Raw genomic sequence first — 18,507 nt, 5'->3', positions numbered from 1 at the left:
TGCTGCTCTTCACAGTTAGGTAGTTTTAATTCCTTCAAAGGCACACAACTTCCACCTTTTTTCCAGCGTTGCTCCCACGCCTGTGAATTCCTGTTTAAACATGCGTGGCAACCTCATCAAAAGCATTTCGATTTCGTTTGCAGATATCTGTTAGAAAGGAAGAAAAGTCACTTTTGGGAAACAAGGAGGCAGGGGGTTGAGTGAGGACATGCTTTACCAATGAGACAAACATGTACTTTCCTACTAGGCTGTAAAGTAATGTTCTTTATAAAAGGAGCACAAGTGAAAGGGCTGAATGTGATTAGCTTCATCATCTCCTGGGCAGCTGGTGGGAGGGGGGCATGAGACAAGTGGGTGCAAAGTTTCAGGTTCACCCTTCATCGGGATGGCTACCTTACTGACAGCAGCATGCCTGAACAGCCCTCCCTAGATAAAGAAGGAGACGGGGCGGGATTTACGATGGCTCAGAGCAAACTGATCACCACTTGGGGAAAGCTACCACTCCTCTGATACGAAGGGCAGTACTTTTACCTAACTTGGTGAGGGCCAGAGGGCATGTCGGTGGATTTCTTGCCACCCTAACGTTCTCTTAACTTTCACAGGGACCAGAAGACCATAAAGGTTTAGGAATAAAAATGAAACCCAGCACCCGCAGCAATAAAAGTCTCAAGGTCCATCCAGTGATACAACCCAGGTAGGTTTTTTAGATGCAGTTTTTTTTCTTCTCCCAACTTTTATTACATATATTTTTACACCAGTAATTCATTTTTCCTTAAATAAAGAACAAAACGACCACAACCCTTTTGCTCTAATGCAGCCATTGCTCTTTGTTTTCTGGGTTTGCATCCTAATCCATGCATATACATAGGGATCTCACACAGCAAGTTGACTGAGATCCTGGAGATGGAGGTCTGACATTTCTGTGTAAATTCCATATCATACTGTTGTTATGATCCAAATGACCCTACCAAAATGCTAGTTTCTCTAAGTAAGTCTCAACAGGTGGGGATGACAACATTTAGTAAGGATGTGCGAAGACTACTGGCTTAGCACAGATCTGGGCACCTAGAAATGTTCAGTGAATAAGCCCTCATTATTTTTCATGGTACAATCACTGTATGGATATCATTTTACAGTCTATACTTTACTTCCATTTAACAATTAAGAGAGATCAGGGACTTCCCTTGTGGTCCATTGGTTAAGACTCTGCACTTCCAATGCAGGGGGTGTGGGATCGACCCCGGTCAGGGAACAAGGATCCCACACACATGCCATGTGGCCAAAAAAAACCCACAAACAACAACCAATTAAGAGAGACCAAACAGACAACTGATACCACAGAAATACAAACAATTATATACCAACAAATTGGACAACCTAGAAGAAATGGACAAGTTTCTAGAAACATGCAACCCACCAAAACTGAATCAAGAAGAAATAGATATTTCGAACAGACTGATCACTAGAAATGAAATAGAATCTGTAATTTAAAAAGAAAAACAAAAAGCCTCCCTGCAAATAAAAGGCCAGGACCAGATGGCTTCACTGGGCAATTCTACCAAACATACATACAAAGAAGAACTTATACTGATCCTTCTCAAACTCTTCCAAAAGACTGAAGAAGGAACACTCCCAAAGTCATTCTGTGAAGCCACCATCACCCTGATAACAAAACCAGACAAAGACAATATAAAAAGAGAAAATTACGGGCCAATATCTTCGATGAATATAGATGCAAAAATTCTCAACAGCATACTAGCAAACTGGGTCAGAAGACTAGATATCTAGGATGGCAAGGTGAGAAGGACTTATCTTGCCATGGCTGGCTTTGAAGACAGAGGCAGGGAGCCACGATTCAAGGAACACAGACAGCTTCTAGAAGCTGGACAAGGACTCCTGCCAGTGTTGCTGAGGCATCCTGCATCACTCAGAATCCCAGTGGTTACCCAGTTGGTGCTGAAGGGAGTTCTGTTATAGATGCACAATTAGACTTCCTTATTGCTACTGTGAAGGGGTTCTGTTGAGCCTGTCGATACGGCACTGGTTTGTAAAAAAATCTATCAATCAGTAATTAAGAGTGTGTACATCGAGAAGATGGCAGAATAGAAGGACCTTGAGCTCACCTCCTGACATGAGCACACCAAAATCACAACTAACTGCTGAACTACCATTGATAAAAAGACTGGAACCTACCGAAAAAGATATTCTAATCCAAAGACATAAAGAAGAAACTCAGCGAGATAGTAGAAGGGGCACACTTGCGAAATAATCAAATCCCATATCCCCTGGGTGGGCGGCCCACAAACCGGAGAACAATTATATCGCAGAAGTTCTCCCACAGGAGTGAGAGTTCTGAGCTCCATGTCAGACTCCCCAGCCTGGGGGTCCGGCATTGGGAGGAGGACTTCCCGGAGCATTTGGCTTTGAAGGCCAGTGGGGCTTGAGTGCAGGAGCTCCACAGGACCAGAGGAAACAGAGCCCCCATTCTTGGAGGGCTCACGTGATTTCGTGTGTGTACCAAGACCCAGGGCAAAAGCAGTGACTCCACAGGAGCCTGGGTCAGACCTACCTGCTGGTCTCGGAGGGTCTCCTGGGGAGGCTGTGGCTCACTGTGGGGACAAGGGCACTGGTGGAAGAGGTACTGGGGAATATTCATTGGCACGAGCTCTCCTGGAGGCTGCCATTTTGGCACCAAGACCTGGCCCCAACCGCCTGTAGGCTTCAGTGCTGGGACACCTCAGGTGAAATGACCAACACGGCGGGAACAGAGCCCCACCCACCAGTGGACAGGCTGCATAAAGACTTCCTGATCCCACAGCCACCTCTAGACATGCCCCTTGACATGGCCCTGCCCAGAAGAGGGCCAAGACCCAGCCCCACCCACCACTAGTGGGCAAGCATCAGCCCTTCCCACCATGAAGCCTGTACAAGCCTCTAGGCCAGCCCCAGCCACTAGGGGGCAGACATTAGAAGCAAGAGAACTAGGATCCAGCAGCGTGCGGAACCAAGTCAGCAAACGCGGATCGGAACCTACCCTGGGACCAGCTGGTCCCCTGGCCCTTGGGTGACAAGAAGGGAGTGTATTGCTGGGACACATAGGACATCCCCTACAGAGGGCCACTTCTCCAAGGTTAAGAAACATAACTAACTTCCACATACATAAACATACAAATAGAAATTGAGACAAAATGAGATGGCAGAGGAATATGTTTCAGATGAAGGAACAACATAAAACCCCAGAAGAACAACTGAGTGACATGGAGCTAGGCAATCTACCCGAGAAAGAATTCAGAATAATGATCGCAAGGATGAGCCAAGAACTCAGGAAAAGAATGCATGCACAGAGTGGGAAGTTACAAGTTTGTTTGTTTTGCAGTACACGGGCCTCTCACTGCTGTGGCCTCCCCCCGGCGCGGAGCATAGGCCCCGGACGTGCAGGCTCAGCGGCCACGGCCCACAGGCCCAGCCGCTCCACGGCACACGGGATCCTCCCGGACCGGGGCACGAACCCGTGCCCCCTGCATCAGCAGGCGGACTCCCAACCACTGCGCCACCAGGGAAGCCCAAGAGAAGTTACAAGTTTTTAATAAAGAGTTAGAAAATGTAAAGAGCAACCAAACAGAGTTGAAGAATACAATAACTGAAATGAAAAACACTAGAAGAAATCAATAGCAGAATAAATGAAACAGAAGACTGGATAAGTGAGCTGGAAGACACAGTGGTGGAAATCACTGCCACAGAGAAGAATAAAGAAAAAATAATGAAAACAAATGAGGACAGTTTAAGAGACCTCTGGGACAGCATCAAATGCACCAACATTCGCATTATAGGGGTCCCAGAAGGAGAAGAGAGAGAGAAGGGGCCTGAGAAAATATCTGAAGCGATAAAAGCTGAAAACTTCCCTAACATGGGAAAGGAAACAGTCACCTAAGTCCAGGAAGAGAGTCTCAGGCATGCCAAGAAACAGTAATCAAATTGACGAAAATTAAAGACAAAGAAAAAATATTAAATTGACAAGAGAAAAGCAACAAATAACATACAAAGGAATCCCCATAAGGTTATCAGCTGATTTTTCAGCAGAAACATTATAGGCCAGAAGGGAGTGGCACAATAGAATTAATGCGATGAAAGGGAAAAACCTACAACCAAGAATACTCTACCCAGCAAGGCTCTCATTCAGATTTGACAGAGGAATCCAAAGCTTTACAGTCAAGCAAACACTAGAAGAATTTAGTACCACCAAAGCAGCTTTACAAGAAATGCTAAAGGAAGTTCTCCTTTAGGAGAAGGAAAATGCCACAACTAGAAACAAGAAAATTACAAAATGGGAAAGCTCACTGGTAATGGCAAACATACAGTAAAGGTAGGAAATCATCTACACACAAATATGATATCTAAGCTAGTAATCACGAGGAGAGGACAAATGCAGGATATTTGAAACACATTTGGAATTAAGAGATCAGCGACTTAAAACAATTATGTGCATGTATATAGACTACTATATCAAAACCTCGTGGTAACTGCAAACAAAAACATCTATAGTAGATACACACATAGAAAAGATAAAGGAGTCCAAACACAACACTAAAGACAGTCATCAAATCACAAGAGAACAAAAGAAGAAAGGAAGAAAAAAGACCTAAGACCTATGAATCAACATACATGTTGATAACTACCATATGTAAATGAATTAAATGTCCCAACCAAAAGACACAGACTGGCTGAATGAATACAAAAACGAGATCTGTATATGAGCTGTCTACAAGAGATCCACTTCTCAGACCTAGAGACACATGCATACTGAAAGTGAGGGGAGGGATAAAAGGTATTCCCAAATGGAAATCAAAAGAAAGCTGGAGTAGCAGTACTCACAGAAGACAAAATAGAGTTTAAAATAAATGCTGTTACAAGAAACAAAGAAGGACACTACACAGGGATCAAGGGATCAATCCAAGAAGAAGATATAACAATTGTAAATATATATGCACCCAACATAGGACCACCTCAATATATAAGGCAAATACTAACAGTCATAAAAAGAGAAATCAACAGTAACAGTGGGGGACTTTTCATCAATGGACAGATCATCCAGACAGAAAGTCAATAAGGAAATACAGGCCTTAAATGACACATCAGACCTGATGGACTTAATTGATATTTATAGAAGATTCCATCCAAAAGCATCAGAATACACTTTCTTCTCAAGTGCACATGGAACATTCACCAGGATTGATCACATGTTGGGCCACAAAGCAAGCCTCGGTAAATTTAAGAAAAACTGAAATCATACCAAGCGTCTTTTCCAAGCACAGCACTATGAGATTAGAAATCAACTACATGAAAAAAAATCTGCAAAAAACATAAACACATGGAGGCTAAACAAGATGCTACTTAATAACCAGTGGATCACTGAAGAAATCAAAGAGGAAATAAAAAAAATACCTAGAGACAAGTGAAAGCAAAAACATTACATTCTACACCCTATGGGATACAGCAACAAGAATTTTAAGAGGGAAGTTTACAGTGATACAAGCTTATCTCAGGGAACAAAAAAAAAAAATCTCAAATAAACAACCTAACCTTACACCTAAAGCTTAAAGAGAAGGAGGAACAAACAAAACCCAAAGTTAGTAGAAGGAAAGAAATCATAAAGAACAGAACAGAAATAGAGACTAAGAAAACAGTAGAAAAGATCAATGAAACTAAAAGCTGGTTCTTTGAAAAGATAAACAAGATTGATAAACTTTTAGCCAGACTCACTAAGAAAAAAAGAGGGCCCAAATCAATAAAATTAAAAATGAAAAAGGAGAAGTTACAACGAACACCACAGAGATACAGAGGATGAGACTAGTACGAGCAACTATACACCAATAAAATGGACAACCTAGAAGAAATAAACAAATTCTTAGGAAGGTACAATCTCCCAAGACTGAACCAGGAAGAAATGGAAAATATGAACAGACCAATTACCAGTACTGAAATTGAATCAGTGATTAAAAGACTCCCAACAAACAGAAGTCCAGTGCCAGATGGCTTTGCAGGCAAATTCTACCAAACATTTAGAGAAGAGTTAACACCTATCCTTCTGAAACTATTCCAAAGAACTGTAGAGGAAGGAACACTCCCAAACTCAATCTATGAGGCCACCATCACCCTGATACCCAAATCAGACACAGATACCACAAAAAGAGAAAATTACAGGCTAGTATCACTGATGAACATAGACGCAAAAATCCTCAACAAAATACTAGCAAACTGACTCCAACAATACATTAAAAGGATCGTACACCATAATCAAGTGGGATTTATCCCAGGGATGCAAGGGGCTTTTCAATATCCACAAATCAATAAGTGTGATGCACCATATTAACAAGTTGAATACAAACCATATGATCATCTCAACAGATGCAGAAAAAGCTTTTGATAAAAATTCAGTACCCATTTATGATAAAAACTCTCCAGAAAGTGGGCACAGAGGAAACATATCTCAAAATATTAAAGGCCATATATGACAAACCCACGGCTAACATCATACTCACTGGTGAAAAGCTAAAAGCATTACCTCTAAGATCAGGAACAAGACAAGGATGTCCACTCTCGCCATTTTTATTCAACAGAGTTTTGGAAGTCCTAGCCACAGCAATCAGAGAAGAAAAAGAAATAAAAGACATCTTTTCCAAATTGGAAAAGAAGTAAAACTTATATTTGCAGATGACATGATACTGTACATAGAAAATCTTACAGACGCTACCAGAAAACTATTTACTAGACCTCATCAATGAATTTGGTAAAGTCTCAGGATGTGAAATTAATACACAGAAATCTGTTGCATTTCTATACACTAACAACAAAATATCAGAAAGAGAAATTAAAGAAATAATCCCATTTAGCATCACAGCAAAAAGAATAAAATACCCTGGAATAAACCTACCTAAGGAGCCAAAAGACCTGTACACTGAAAACTGTTAAGCTGCTGATGAAAGAAATTGAAGATGACACAAACAGATTGAAAGATATACTGTGTTCTTGGATTGGAAGGATCAATATTGTCAAAATGACTATACCACCTAAGGCAATCTATAGATTCTATGCAATCCCTGTCAAATTACTAATGGCATTTTTCACAGAATTAGAACAAATATTTAAAAATTTTATGGACACACAAAAGACCCCGAATAGCCAAAACAATCTTGAGAAAGAAAAATGGAGTTGGAGGAATCAGGCTCCCTGACTTCAGACTATACTACAAAGCTACAGTCATCAAAACAGTATGGTACTGGCACAAAAACAGAAATATAGATCAATGGAACAGGATAGAAAGCCTGGAAATAAGCCCACACACCTACGGTCAATTAATCTACAACAAAGGAGGCAAGAATATACAATGAAGGAAAGAGTCTTTTTAATAAGAGGTGCTGGGAAAACTGGACAGCTACATGTAAAAAAATGAAATTAGAACATTCTCTAACACCATACACAAAAATAAACTCAAATGGATTAAAGACCTGAATGTACAACTGGATACTATAAAACTCCTAGAGGAAAACATAGGCAGAACACTCTCTGACATAAATTGCAGCAATGTTTTTTTGATCTCTCTCCTAGAGTAATGGAAATAAAAACAAAAATAAACGGGACCTCATCAAACTTAAAAGCTTTTGCATAGCACAGGAAGCCATATACAAAATGAAAAGACAACCTACAGAATGGGAGAAGATATTTGCAAACAATGCAACTGACAAGGGATTAATCTCCAAAATACACAAACAGCTCATACAACTCAACAACAAAAAATCAACCCAATCAAGAAATGGGTAAAAGATCTAAATAGACATTTTTCCAAAGAAGATATACAGGTGGCCAAAAGACATATGGAACCATACTCAACATTGCTAATTATTAGACAAATGCAACAAAGCTACAGTGAGGTACCACTTCACACCAGTCAGAATGGTCGTCATTAAAAACTCTACAAACGGGCTTCCCTGGTGGTGCAGTGGTTGACAGTCTACCTGTCAATGCAGGGGACACGGGTTCAAGCTGTGGTCTGGGAGGATCCCATGTGCCGCGGAGCAACTAAGCCCGTGTGCCACAACTACTGAGCCTGTGCTCTAGAGCCCGCGAGCCCCAACTACTGAACCCACATGCCACAACCACTGCATCCCACACGCCTAGAGCCTGTGCTCTGCAGCAAGAGAAGCCACCGCAATGAGAAGCCTGCGCACCTCAACGAAGAGTAGCCTCTGCTTGCCTCAACTAGAGAAAGCCCACGCGCAGCAACGAAGACCCAACTCAGCCAAAAATAGATTAAATAAATAAATTAAAAACAAACTCTACAAATAACAAATGGTGGAGAGGATGTGGAGAAAAGGGAACCCTCCTACATTGTTGGTGGGAATGTAAGTTGGTACAGCCACTATGGAAAACAGTATGGAGGTTCCTTAAAAAACTAAAAATAGAGCTACCACATGATCCTGCAATCTCACTCCTGGGCATATATCCGAAGAAAACTATAATTTGAAAAGATACATGCACTGCATTTTTCATAGCGGGACTATTTACAGTAGCTAAAACATGGAAGCAACCTAAATGTCCATTGACAGATGAATGGATAGAGAAGACGTGGTATATTTATACAATGGAATATTACTCAGCCATGAAAAAGAATGAAATAATGCCATTTGCAGCAACATGGATGGACTTAGAGATTATCATGCTAAGTGAAGTAAGTCAGACAAAGACAAATATCATATGATATTGCTTATATGAGGAATCAAAAAAAATGATACAAATGAACTTATATAAACAACAGATATAGACCCACAGACACAGAAAACAAACTTATGGTTACCAAAGGGGAAGTGGGGGGGAAAGGATAAATTAGGAGTTTGGGATTAACATATACACACTACTATATATAAATAAATAACCAACAAAGACCTACTGTAAAGCACAGGGAACTATACTCAATGTTTTGTAATAACCTATAAGGAAAAAGAATCTGAAAAAGAATAGATATATATCTGTGTGTAACTGAATCACTTTCCTGTACACCTGAAACTAACACAACATTGTAAATCAACTATACTGCAATAAAAAAAATAACAAAAAAGTTATCAAACGAAATTCAGGAACGCATAGAAAAGATCATACCCCATGATCAAGCTGAATTCATCACAGGGTCACAAGAATGGTTCAATACACAAATCAAACAATGTGATACACCACATCAACGAAAGAAAAGACAGAAACCACATGATCATCTCAAAAGATGCAGAAAAAGCATTTGATAAAATTCAGTATACATGGATAAAGAAGATGTGGCCCATATATACAATGGAATATTACTCAGCCATAAAAAGAAATGAAATTTGAGTTATTTGTAGTGAGGTGGATGGACCTAGGGTATGTCATACAGAGTGAAGTAAGTCAGAAAGAGAAAAACAAATACCGTATGCTAACATATATATGGAATCTAAAAAAAAAAAAAAAATGGTTCTGAAGAGCCTGGGGTCAGGACAGGAATAAAGATGCAGACGTAGAGAATGGACTTGAGGACATGGGGATGGGGAAGGGTCAGCTGGGACGAAGTGAGAGAGTGGCATGGACACACATACACTACCAAATGTAAAATAGCTAGCTAGTGGGAAGCAGCCACATAGCACAGGGAGATCAGCACGGTGCTTTGTGACCACCTAGAGGGGTGGGAGGGAGATGCAAGAGAGAGGAGATATGGGGCTATATGTACATGTATAGCTGATTCACTTGGTTATAAAGCAGAAACTAACACACTATTGTAAAGCAATTATACTCCAATAAAGATGTTAAAAATATATATATATATATGAAGAAAAGAACCCAAATACCTAAAAACTTAATGACATAAAAAAAAATTCAATATCCATTTATGATAAAAACTCTTACCAAAGTGGGTATAGAGGGAACATATCTTAACATAATAAAAGCTATTCATGACAAACCCACAGCCAACATAATTCTCAATTGTGAAATGCTGAAAGCCTTCCTGCTCAAATCTGGAACAGGACAAAGATGCCCACTCTCACCACTTCTATTCAACATAGTATTGCAAGTCCTATCCACAGCAGTCAGACAAGTAAAAGAAATAAAAGTATCCAAATTGGAAGAGAAGAAGTAAAATTGTCATTGTATGCAGATGACATGATACTATATATAGAAAACCCTAAAATATCCACACAAAAACTATCAGAACTGATAAAATAATTCAGTCAAGTAGCAGAATACAAGATTAACATACAGAAATATGTTGCATTTCTTTACTTTACACTAACAATGAAATATCAGAATGGGAGAGTAAAAAAAAAATCCCTTTAAAAATCACATCAACCCCCCCCCCCCCAAAAAAAAAACCTTAGGAATAAACCTGACTAAGGAGGTGAAAGACTTATGTGCTGAGAATTATAAGACACTGATAAAGGAAACTGAAGACGATTCAAAGAAACAGAAAAATATCCCATGCTCTTGGATTGGAAGAATTAGTACTGTTAAAATGGCCATGCTAACCAAAGCCATCTACAGATTTAATGTGAACCCTATCAAGTTACTCATGACATTTTTCACAGAACTAGAACAAAGAATCCTAAAGTTTATATTGGAACCATAAAAGACCCAGAATTGCCAAAGCAATCCTGAGGAAAAAAGAACAAAGTAGGAGGCATAACCCTCCCAGACTTCAGACAATACTGCAAAGCTACAGTAATCAAAATCATGGTATTGACACAAAAATAGACATACGGATCAACGGAACAGAACAGAGAGCCCAGAAATAAACCCACACACCTACGGTCAATTAATCTTTGACAAAGGAGGCAAGACTATACAATGGAGGAAAGATAGTCTATTCAGCAAGTGGTGTTGGGAAAGCTGGACAGCCTCATGTAAGTCAACGAAGTTAGAATACTCCCTCACACCATACACAAAAATAAACTGAAAATGGCTTAAAGACTTAAATATTAGACATGACACCATAAAACTCCTAGGAGAGAACATAGGCAAAACATTCTCTGACATAAATTGTACCAGTGTTTTCTTAGGTTAGTCTCCCAAGGCAACAGAAATAAAAAGCAAAAATAAACAAATGGGACCTAATTAAACTCAAAAGCTTTTTTTGCACAGTAAAGAAAACCATGAACAAAATGAAAAGACAACCTACAGAATGGGAGAAAACACTTGCCAATGATGTGACAGACAAGGGCTTAATTTCCAAAATATACAAACAGCTCATCCAACTCAATAACAAAAAAACCAAACAACCCAATCAAAAAATGGGCAGAAGACCTAAATAGACATTTCTCCAAAGAAGGCATACAGATGGCCAAGAGGCACATGGAATGATGCTCAACATTGCTAATTATTAGAGAAAATGGAAATCAGAGCTACAATGAGGTACCACCTCACACCGGTCAGAATGGCCATTATTAAAAACTCTACAAATAACAAATGCTGGAGAGGGTTTGGAGAAAAAGGAACCCTCCTACGCTGCTGGTGGGAATGTAAATTGGTATAGCCACTATGGAAAACACTATGGAGGTTCCTTAAAAAACTAAAAATAGAGCTACCACATGATCCTGCATTCCCATTTCTAGGCATATATCTGGAGAAAACCATAATTCGCAAAGATACATGCACCTCAACGTTCACAGCAGCACTGTTTACAATAGCCAAGACATGGAAGCAACCTAAGTGTGCACTGACAGATGAATGGATGAAGAAGATGTAGTATATATATACCATGAAATACTACTCAGCCATAAAAAAGAATGAAATAATGCCATTTGCAGCAGCATAGATGGACCTAGAGATCATCACACTCAGTCAGAAAGAGACAGACAAAAACCATCTGTCATTTACATGTGGAATATAAAATGTGACAGATGAACTTACTTACAAAACAGAAACAGACTCACAGACATAGAAAACAAACTTATGGTCACCGAAGGGAAAGGGGGTGGGGAGGGATAAATGAGGAGTTTGGGATTAGCAGATACAAACTACTATATATAAAATAGATAAACAAGGTCCTACTGTATTGCACAAGGAACTGTATTCAGTATCCTATAATAAGCCATAATGGAGGGCTTCCCTGGTGGCACAGTGGTTGAGAGTCCGCTTGCCGATGCAGGGGACACGGGTTTGTGCCCCGGTCCGGGAAGATCCCACATGCCGCGGAGCGGCTGGGCCCGTGAGCCATGGCCGCTGAGCCTGTGTATCCGGAGCCTGTGCTCCACAGTGGGAGAGGCCACAACAGTGAGAGGCCCACGTAACGCAAAAATAATAATAATAATAAATAACCATAATGGAAAAGAATATGAAAAAGAATATGTACAGATGTGTATAACTGAATCACTTTGCCGTACACCAGAAACTAACACAGCATTGTAAATCAACTATACTTCAATTAAAAAAAAAAAACAATTAAGGGAGACTAAATAGACCAGGAAGTCAAATTAACTGTTCATTTAATATTCACATCAAAAAGATTTTACATGATACAGTCAATTTTCCTAGGCCTATGAAACAAAACTTTAAACAGAGGCAGTCCTGAAAGTTGAAATCAATTGTATTCTAAAATTTTTATATGAATTGTTTTGAAATCTGAATGTATTTTCCATAAAGCCATGTTAACAGGATTATTAGATTCCCATGTCAACTCACAAAAGATTCATAATGAATTTGAAAAAGTAAGTTTTCTTTCAGCAATGTCCAAAGCACCTTCACCAGTATGCTGAGTTCCTTCTCACAACAATCCTGGAATATATATGGGACAGACATTATGATCTATCTTCGTGTTATAGCTGAGAAAACTGAGGGACTACAGAGGGTCGAGTGTTATATCAGAGAAAGAACTGGGGAAGAGTTCACCACATGTGGACTGGCCCCTGGCATTGGTTTGCTCTAAATGCTCCCCATGACTGTCAAGAAGCTGTGGGTGAAGAACCAGGGGTATAGTGCATTCTTTCTAAGTATCAGTCACCTGGGGCATTTGTTAAAAGCACATTCCCTTTCTGACTTACTTCACTCTGTACGACAGACTCTAGGTCCATCCACCAACTACAAATAACTCAATTTCGTTTCTATTTATGTCTGAGTAGTAATCCATTGTATATATGGGCCACATCTTCTTTATCCATTCGTCTGTCGATGGACACTTAGGCTGCTTCCATGCCCTGGCTATTGTAAATAGAGCTGCAATGAACATTGTGGTACATGACTCTTTTTGAATTATGGTTTTCTCAGGGTATATGCCCAGTAGTGGGATTGCTGGGTCATATGGTAGTTCTGTTTGTAGCTTTTTAAGGAACCTCCATACTATTCTGCATAGTGGCTGTATCAATTTACAAATACCATATGCTAACACATATATATGGAATCTAAGGGGGAAAAAAAGAAAAAGGTCATGAAGAACCTAGGGGTAAGACGGGAATAAAGACACAGACCTACTAGAGCATGGACTTGAGGATATGGGGAGGGGGAAGGGTAAGCTGGGACAAAGTGAGAGAGCGGCATGGACATATATACACTACCAAACGTAAAATAGCTAGCTAGTGGGAAGCAGCCGCATAGCACAGGGAGATCAACTAGGTGCTTTGTGTCCACCTAGAGGGGTGGGATAGGGAGGGTGGGAGGGAGGGAGACGCAAGAGGGAGAGATATGGGGACATATGTATATGTATAACTGAGTCACTTTGTTATAAAGCAGAAACTAACACACCATTGTAAAGCAATTATACTCCAATAAAGATGTTAAAAAAAAAAAAGAAAGAAGGAAAAAATGGAGAAAAGGAGGGTGGGGGGGAGGGAGGAAGAAACCTTTTAAATTCCCCAGCCCAGCAATAACACGGGCAGGTTCAACTCTAAGGTTTTTCTAAATGTATCTGCATATTGACCACTGGGTAGCCTGCTGTTTCCCTCAACAATTGTCCTCCGTAAGGCTCTCTACGTAAACCAATATGTATGTAAATATCGTGTGTGTTGGCAGTAAAGTGTTCCATGTTACGAATACACCACAATTTGTATTTAACCGATAAAAAAAAAAACAAAAAAAAGCACATTCCCTAGCCTCTTCTCTGGAGTCTCTAATTCCGCCCAGTGTGGGATGTACCCAGATTATTGTTAATAATTGCCCTGGGTCAGGCATATTCGGGTTTACATTGAGGATTTAAATCAGATACCCTTGAATTTGCATCTGGGCTAGGCCCCGAGCAAGCTGTCTGACCTTGGGCAAGTCATTTAACAGCTGTAATTCTCAGTTTCTTCATGTGTATAATAGAAATAAAAACATCTCTTTCAGTGTAATTGTGAAGATTGTTTGTAAGATGTAACGCAGGGCCTGGCACAAACACAATTTCTCTACATACCTGTCTTAGGCGATGCTGATCGAATACGACACACTAACAATCAAACCTTTTGTGGTAGATGGGTCAAGCCCTGTGTTCATAAGCCAAAGAAGACAAGTACAGAGAAGTGTGTGGTCCAACCCAGTTTTCAGTTGGTCCAGAGGCAGTTTTCCTTAAGCTTTGTGAAGTCAAGGTGTTCTCTTAACAAGCTCCCTTTTTTCTTTTGGAGGACAGTACAGGTCATCTACAGTACGTTCCAGTCCCCAGTCAAATTCAAGTGATACCCCTGGGATGAGCAGTCTTTTTCCAGATCAAGCAGAGGCCACAGAGAAACTGACAGATGGAAGGAACAGCCATCCCACCACACACTTGTTTCCAGCACAGCTATCACCTTTTTTTTGGAAAAGTGGCGAAGAAGCCTCGTACTGTTCATTAGGAAGGGGAGAGAAAGCTGAATTCTCGAGGGGAAAATAAAGATCTGATTTAAAGCTAATGGCTTTGCAGGAGGCCAGCTGGGGTTAGGTCAGGCCATCCCACCTAGCAGTCCTGCAGCTGACTGTAAAAAGTGTAACATCTCACAACCACTGCGAGACTTTTCCTTGCCAAACTCTTCTGAACACACTTTCTTTAATTCTCACCATGCTCTTCTAAGAGAGGGGATAATTTACAAATGAGGAAACTGAGGTCCAGAGTGATTAGGTAACCCAGGCAGTAAGTGTGGAGCTGAGGTGCAGATCCAGGCTCCCTGGCTATGTGCTTTGACACTGATGCCAGTACCCAAATGGGTTGGGGATTGTGAAGTGGGAATTAGAAATAATCCATTTGGTCACTGCCTCTGTGCTCATGGGTGGGGACCATGGGGGAGGTGTCCCTGTACAGGAGGGCAGAGCTCCTCTGTGATGAATACTGTTTTAGAGTGATATCAACATCAACAGCAAAAAAAACCCCCTGAAAGTTCCCAACTGAACCAGCCTATACAGTCATATGCTAATGCTTGGGCATCCCCTCCTGAACCATTCACCAAAAATTTGCAAGCAAATCGTGCGGAATCTTGGCTCGCCTGTACTGAAAAGTAGCAACATCTTGTTTTCCATGGTGGCTTTTGACCTGAGCCTAGATTTCAACCACAAAGGAAGCAGAAGGCGGCATGCAGCAGGAAATAGGCGCCACTTCCTGAGTCCTCGCTGTGGGCCAGGCACAGCGTACATGCTTTAAGTGTATTATCTCATCCAAAAATTCATTAAACAAGCAAATAAACCTTTCACTTGCTGGAAGAAAGAAATGTAGAGGCAAAAGATCAGATTCCAGTCATGGAATGACCATTAACCAGCTTCACCATCTTGCCTAAGTCACTTAATCTCTTTGGGTATTTTCTCATTTGCAAGACAAGGGAATTGGAAAGAAGCTCATCAGATGCTCTAAGGACTTGGATTTGAGTGCCGGCCCTACCATATATTAGCACCGGTCTTGGGGCAAGCCATTTAAAATTCATCTGTCCACTAGGTTGTGGCAAAGATCTCAAACTGAGAGAACGTAATAGGTCTTTCGTGCACTTTTAAGCACAAAACGAACGGCCGCCAACAGTAGCACTTACTGTGTGCCAGATACTGCTGTGAATGCTCTTCATATATTAAGTCATTTAACGCACGTTATAGCCCATAAAAAAACCCATTTTATAGACAGTGAAACTAAGGTTACAGAGACGTTAAATAAGTTGTCCAAGGTCACACAGCTAAGAAGTAGTGAAACTAGGATTTGAAATTCTCATAATTACTTAGTTTGAATAACCAATGAGCCAGAAATGAGCATAATGAAAATCGGTGTCCTCAGAAGTAGTGAACTCTCAGTTGCTGTTGGTAGTACAAGGTAACAGCCTGATTCTGCCATGAAGATGTAAATAATGTGGACAGGGATGTGTCACAATTACGGAGCAGTCACCCTCAAATGAAATCCCATCTAAAATATCCATTAAAAAAAAAATAACAAGCTTCTGTACAGCAAAGGAAACCATCCACAAAATGAAAAGACAACCTACCGAATGTGAGAAAATATTTGCAAAGCATATGTCTGATAAAGGGTTAATATTCAACTTATATAAAGAACTCATAAGCTCAATAGCAAAAATACAAATAATCCAATCAAAACATGGGCAGAGGGATCTGAATAGACATTTTCCAAAGAAGGCATACCGATGGCCGAGAGGTACATGAAAAGGTGCTTAACATCACTAATCATCAGGGAAATGCCAACAAAACCACGATGAGAAATTATTGTAAATACTCTAGAGATGATTTAAAGTATAGGGAGGATGTATAGGTTATATGCAAATACCAAGTCATTTTATATAAAGGACTTGAGCGTCTATGGGTTTTGGTAGTCACAGGGGTTCCTGGAACCAATCCCCTGCAGATACCAAGGGACAACTCTATTCGGGAACCAGTAAAAGGAGCCTGATGAAAAAAAAAAATCCATTTAATAAGGTGCTCAGCTAAATTCTAGAGCATTTCCCTAAAGATGTTTATATCTCATGTGAGAAGAAAAATGAAGGAGAAACTGCTTTCATGTTAGTCTGATGGTTTCTAAACCTTTTCCCTACCCTGACGAAATGACCTATACGACATGTGACATTTTGGGATCTTCAAGACAAAGTCGAGAGAAAATTCAGTTTGTCCTTCTGTTTTACCCTATGGCCAAAGAGTTTTTACTTTACAAATATCTTCATTTACTTTAATTCTGTTTTCTTCTCTTCCTTATAAAAATGTGTCAGCTCTTGTGATACTGCCTTCACAATATCCTTTCTCTTCCCACCAATCGTTTCAAGACCATTGGTCTTGAGACCTGAGAGCGTCATGGAGTCATCACATAAACAAAGCATCCGGCACTCCCTGGCTGAGCTCCGAGTGAGAGGGATCCGTTTCCCCACCAGGTGTGCAGGATTCCCTTCCCCATATCCCTTCTGAGGTCAGGGATCCTCTCTAAGCTCCTGTTTGTCATAGATGGAACACCGCGGTCCAGGGAAAGGCTGCTGCTGGCCCAGCTGGTGAGTGGAGGGACTAGAACTCAGTGCAGGGTTTCTGATGCTGAATCCAGCCCTGCTTTCGCAGCACTGGATTCGCTCTCTCACAAGGATACTATTAGGCGAATCAGATACACGTGGCTAAGAGAGTCCCGTGTGGATTACGATATAGATCAGAAAGGTGCCGTGACTATGAAATCTCATTTTCCCATATACCATGTAGTGGTGCTGTAGAAACTGGGGAGGGCTCATAAACATGATGCTTTTATTACCCTCTTACCCAGCTGGCTTTTATTCTAAGAAACTGGGGGTCTGTGTCTTTTTAGTCTTTGATGTTGTCAGTGGATCCCTCCACTCCTATTTTGTTTAAAATCTTCTAACATTTATTCTTTCAGAAAGGATTGATTTGCTCTAATTAAAAAGAAAAGGAAAGATGAGAAGGAATAAAGGCTCCATGTAACCGAGGGGCTTGTGTGGTGGCAATACCACAGAGGTAGTTTGTAATCTGACTTATTTTCTGATTTGCTGACTCTAGCTCAAGCCCATTGCCTCCTTGCCAGGCCACTAAGCATGTGTATAAATTGACACGGGCCGGCATAAATCAATTGTTATGCGGGTGGGTCGGCTCCATGCCCCACATCAGTCAGGCAAGGGAGGCAAGTGGAGAGCGGTTCCTGTTTGGGGGACTGAAAAGACACCGACATAGGCTTTGTCAAGGCTGGAGAGTCAGAGAAGCCAACTGCAAAACCAGATTTCCTTCCACAGGATAAACTGACGGTTAGCCTTTAGCGCACATTTAAATCTTGTTCATCCTCATATCCCTGGGCAGACCACACAGACACCTTGCAACAAACATCTGCAGAGAGAGATACAGAACGTAGGTGGGGAGGGAGGAAGGACACAGAGGAAGAGGTATGAGAGGAAAAAGGAAAGAAGATAAACAGAAGTGAGGACTTAGGAAAAGAGAAGGAAAGGACTGGAAGGAAGAGGAGCAGGGAGGAAGGCAAGGAGGTACGAGGAAAAGAACAGGAAAGAAGGAAGAAGATAAACAGAAAGAAAGAATTAGAAGGAGCAAAGGAAGGCTCTGGATGGAAGATGAGGGAAGGAAGGAAGGAGA

At 40.8% G+C, this 18,507-nt stretch overlaps 1 protein-coding gene across 1 annotated transcript in view; it reads right to left on the bottom strand.

Annotated features, from left to right (window-relative positions):
- Window positions 1–15: 15 nt before the first annotated feature.
- The window catches only part of ENOX1 (ecto-NOX disulfide-thiol exchanger 1), a gene marked incomplete at its 3' end in the record, with an annotated part of 213,887 nt that continues 195,395 nt past the window's right edge, over window positions 16–18,507 (bottom strand). Inside the window, exon 14 of the mRNA XM_082859621.1 lies at window positions 16–147. Within this exon, the coding sequence (XP_082715747.1) occupies window positions 16–147 (132 nt within the window). The remainder of the gene's footprint in view (window positions 148–18,507) is intronic.

This window comes from Leucopleurus acutus (genome assembly GCF_964270905.1).
Source record: "Leucopleurus acutus genome assembly, chromosome: 18".
NCBI lineage: Eukaryota > Metazoa > Chordata > Mammalia > Artiodactyla > Delphinidae > Leucopleurus > Leucopleurus acutus.
The sequence above is the reverse complement of the archived record's forward strand: the minus strand, read 5'-3'. Positions and strand labels throughout refer to the sequence as shown.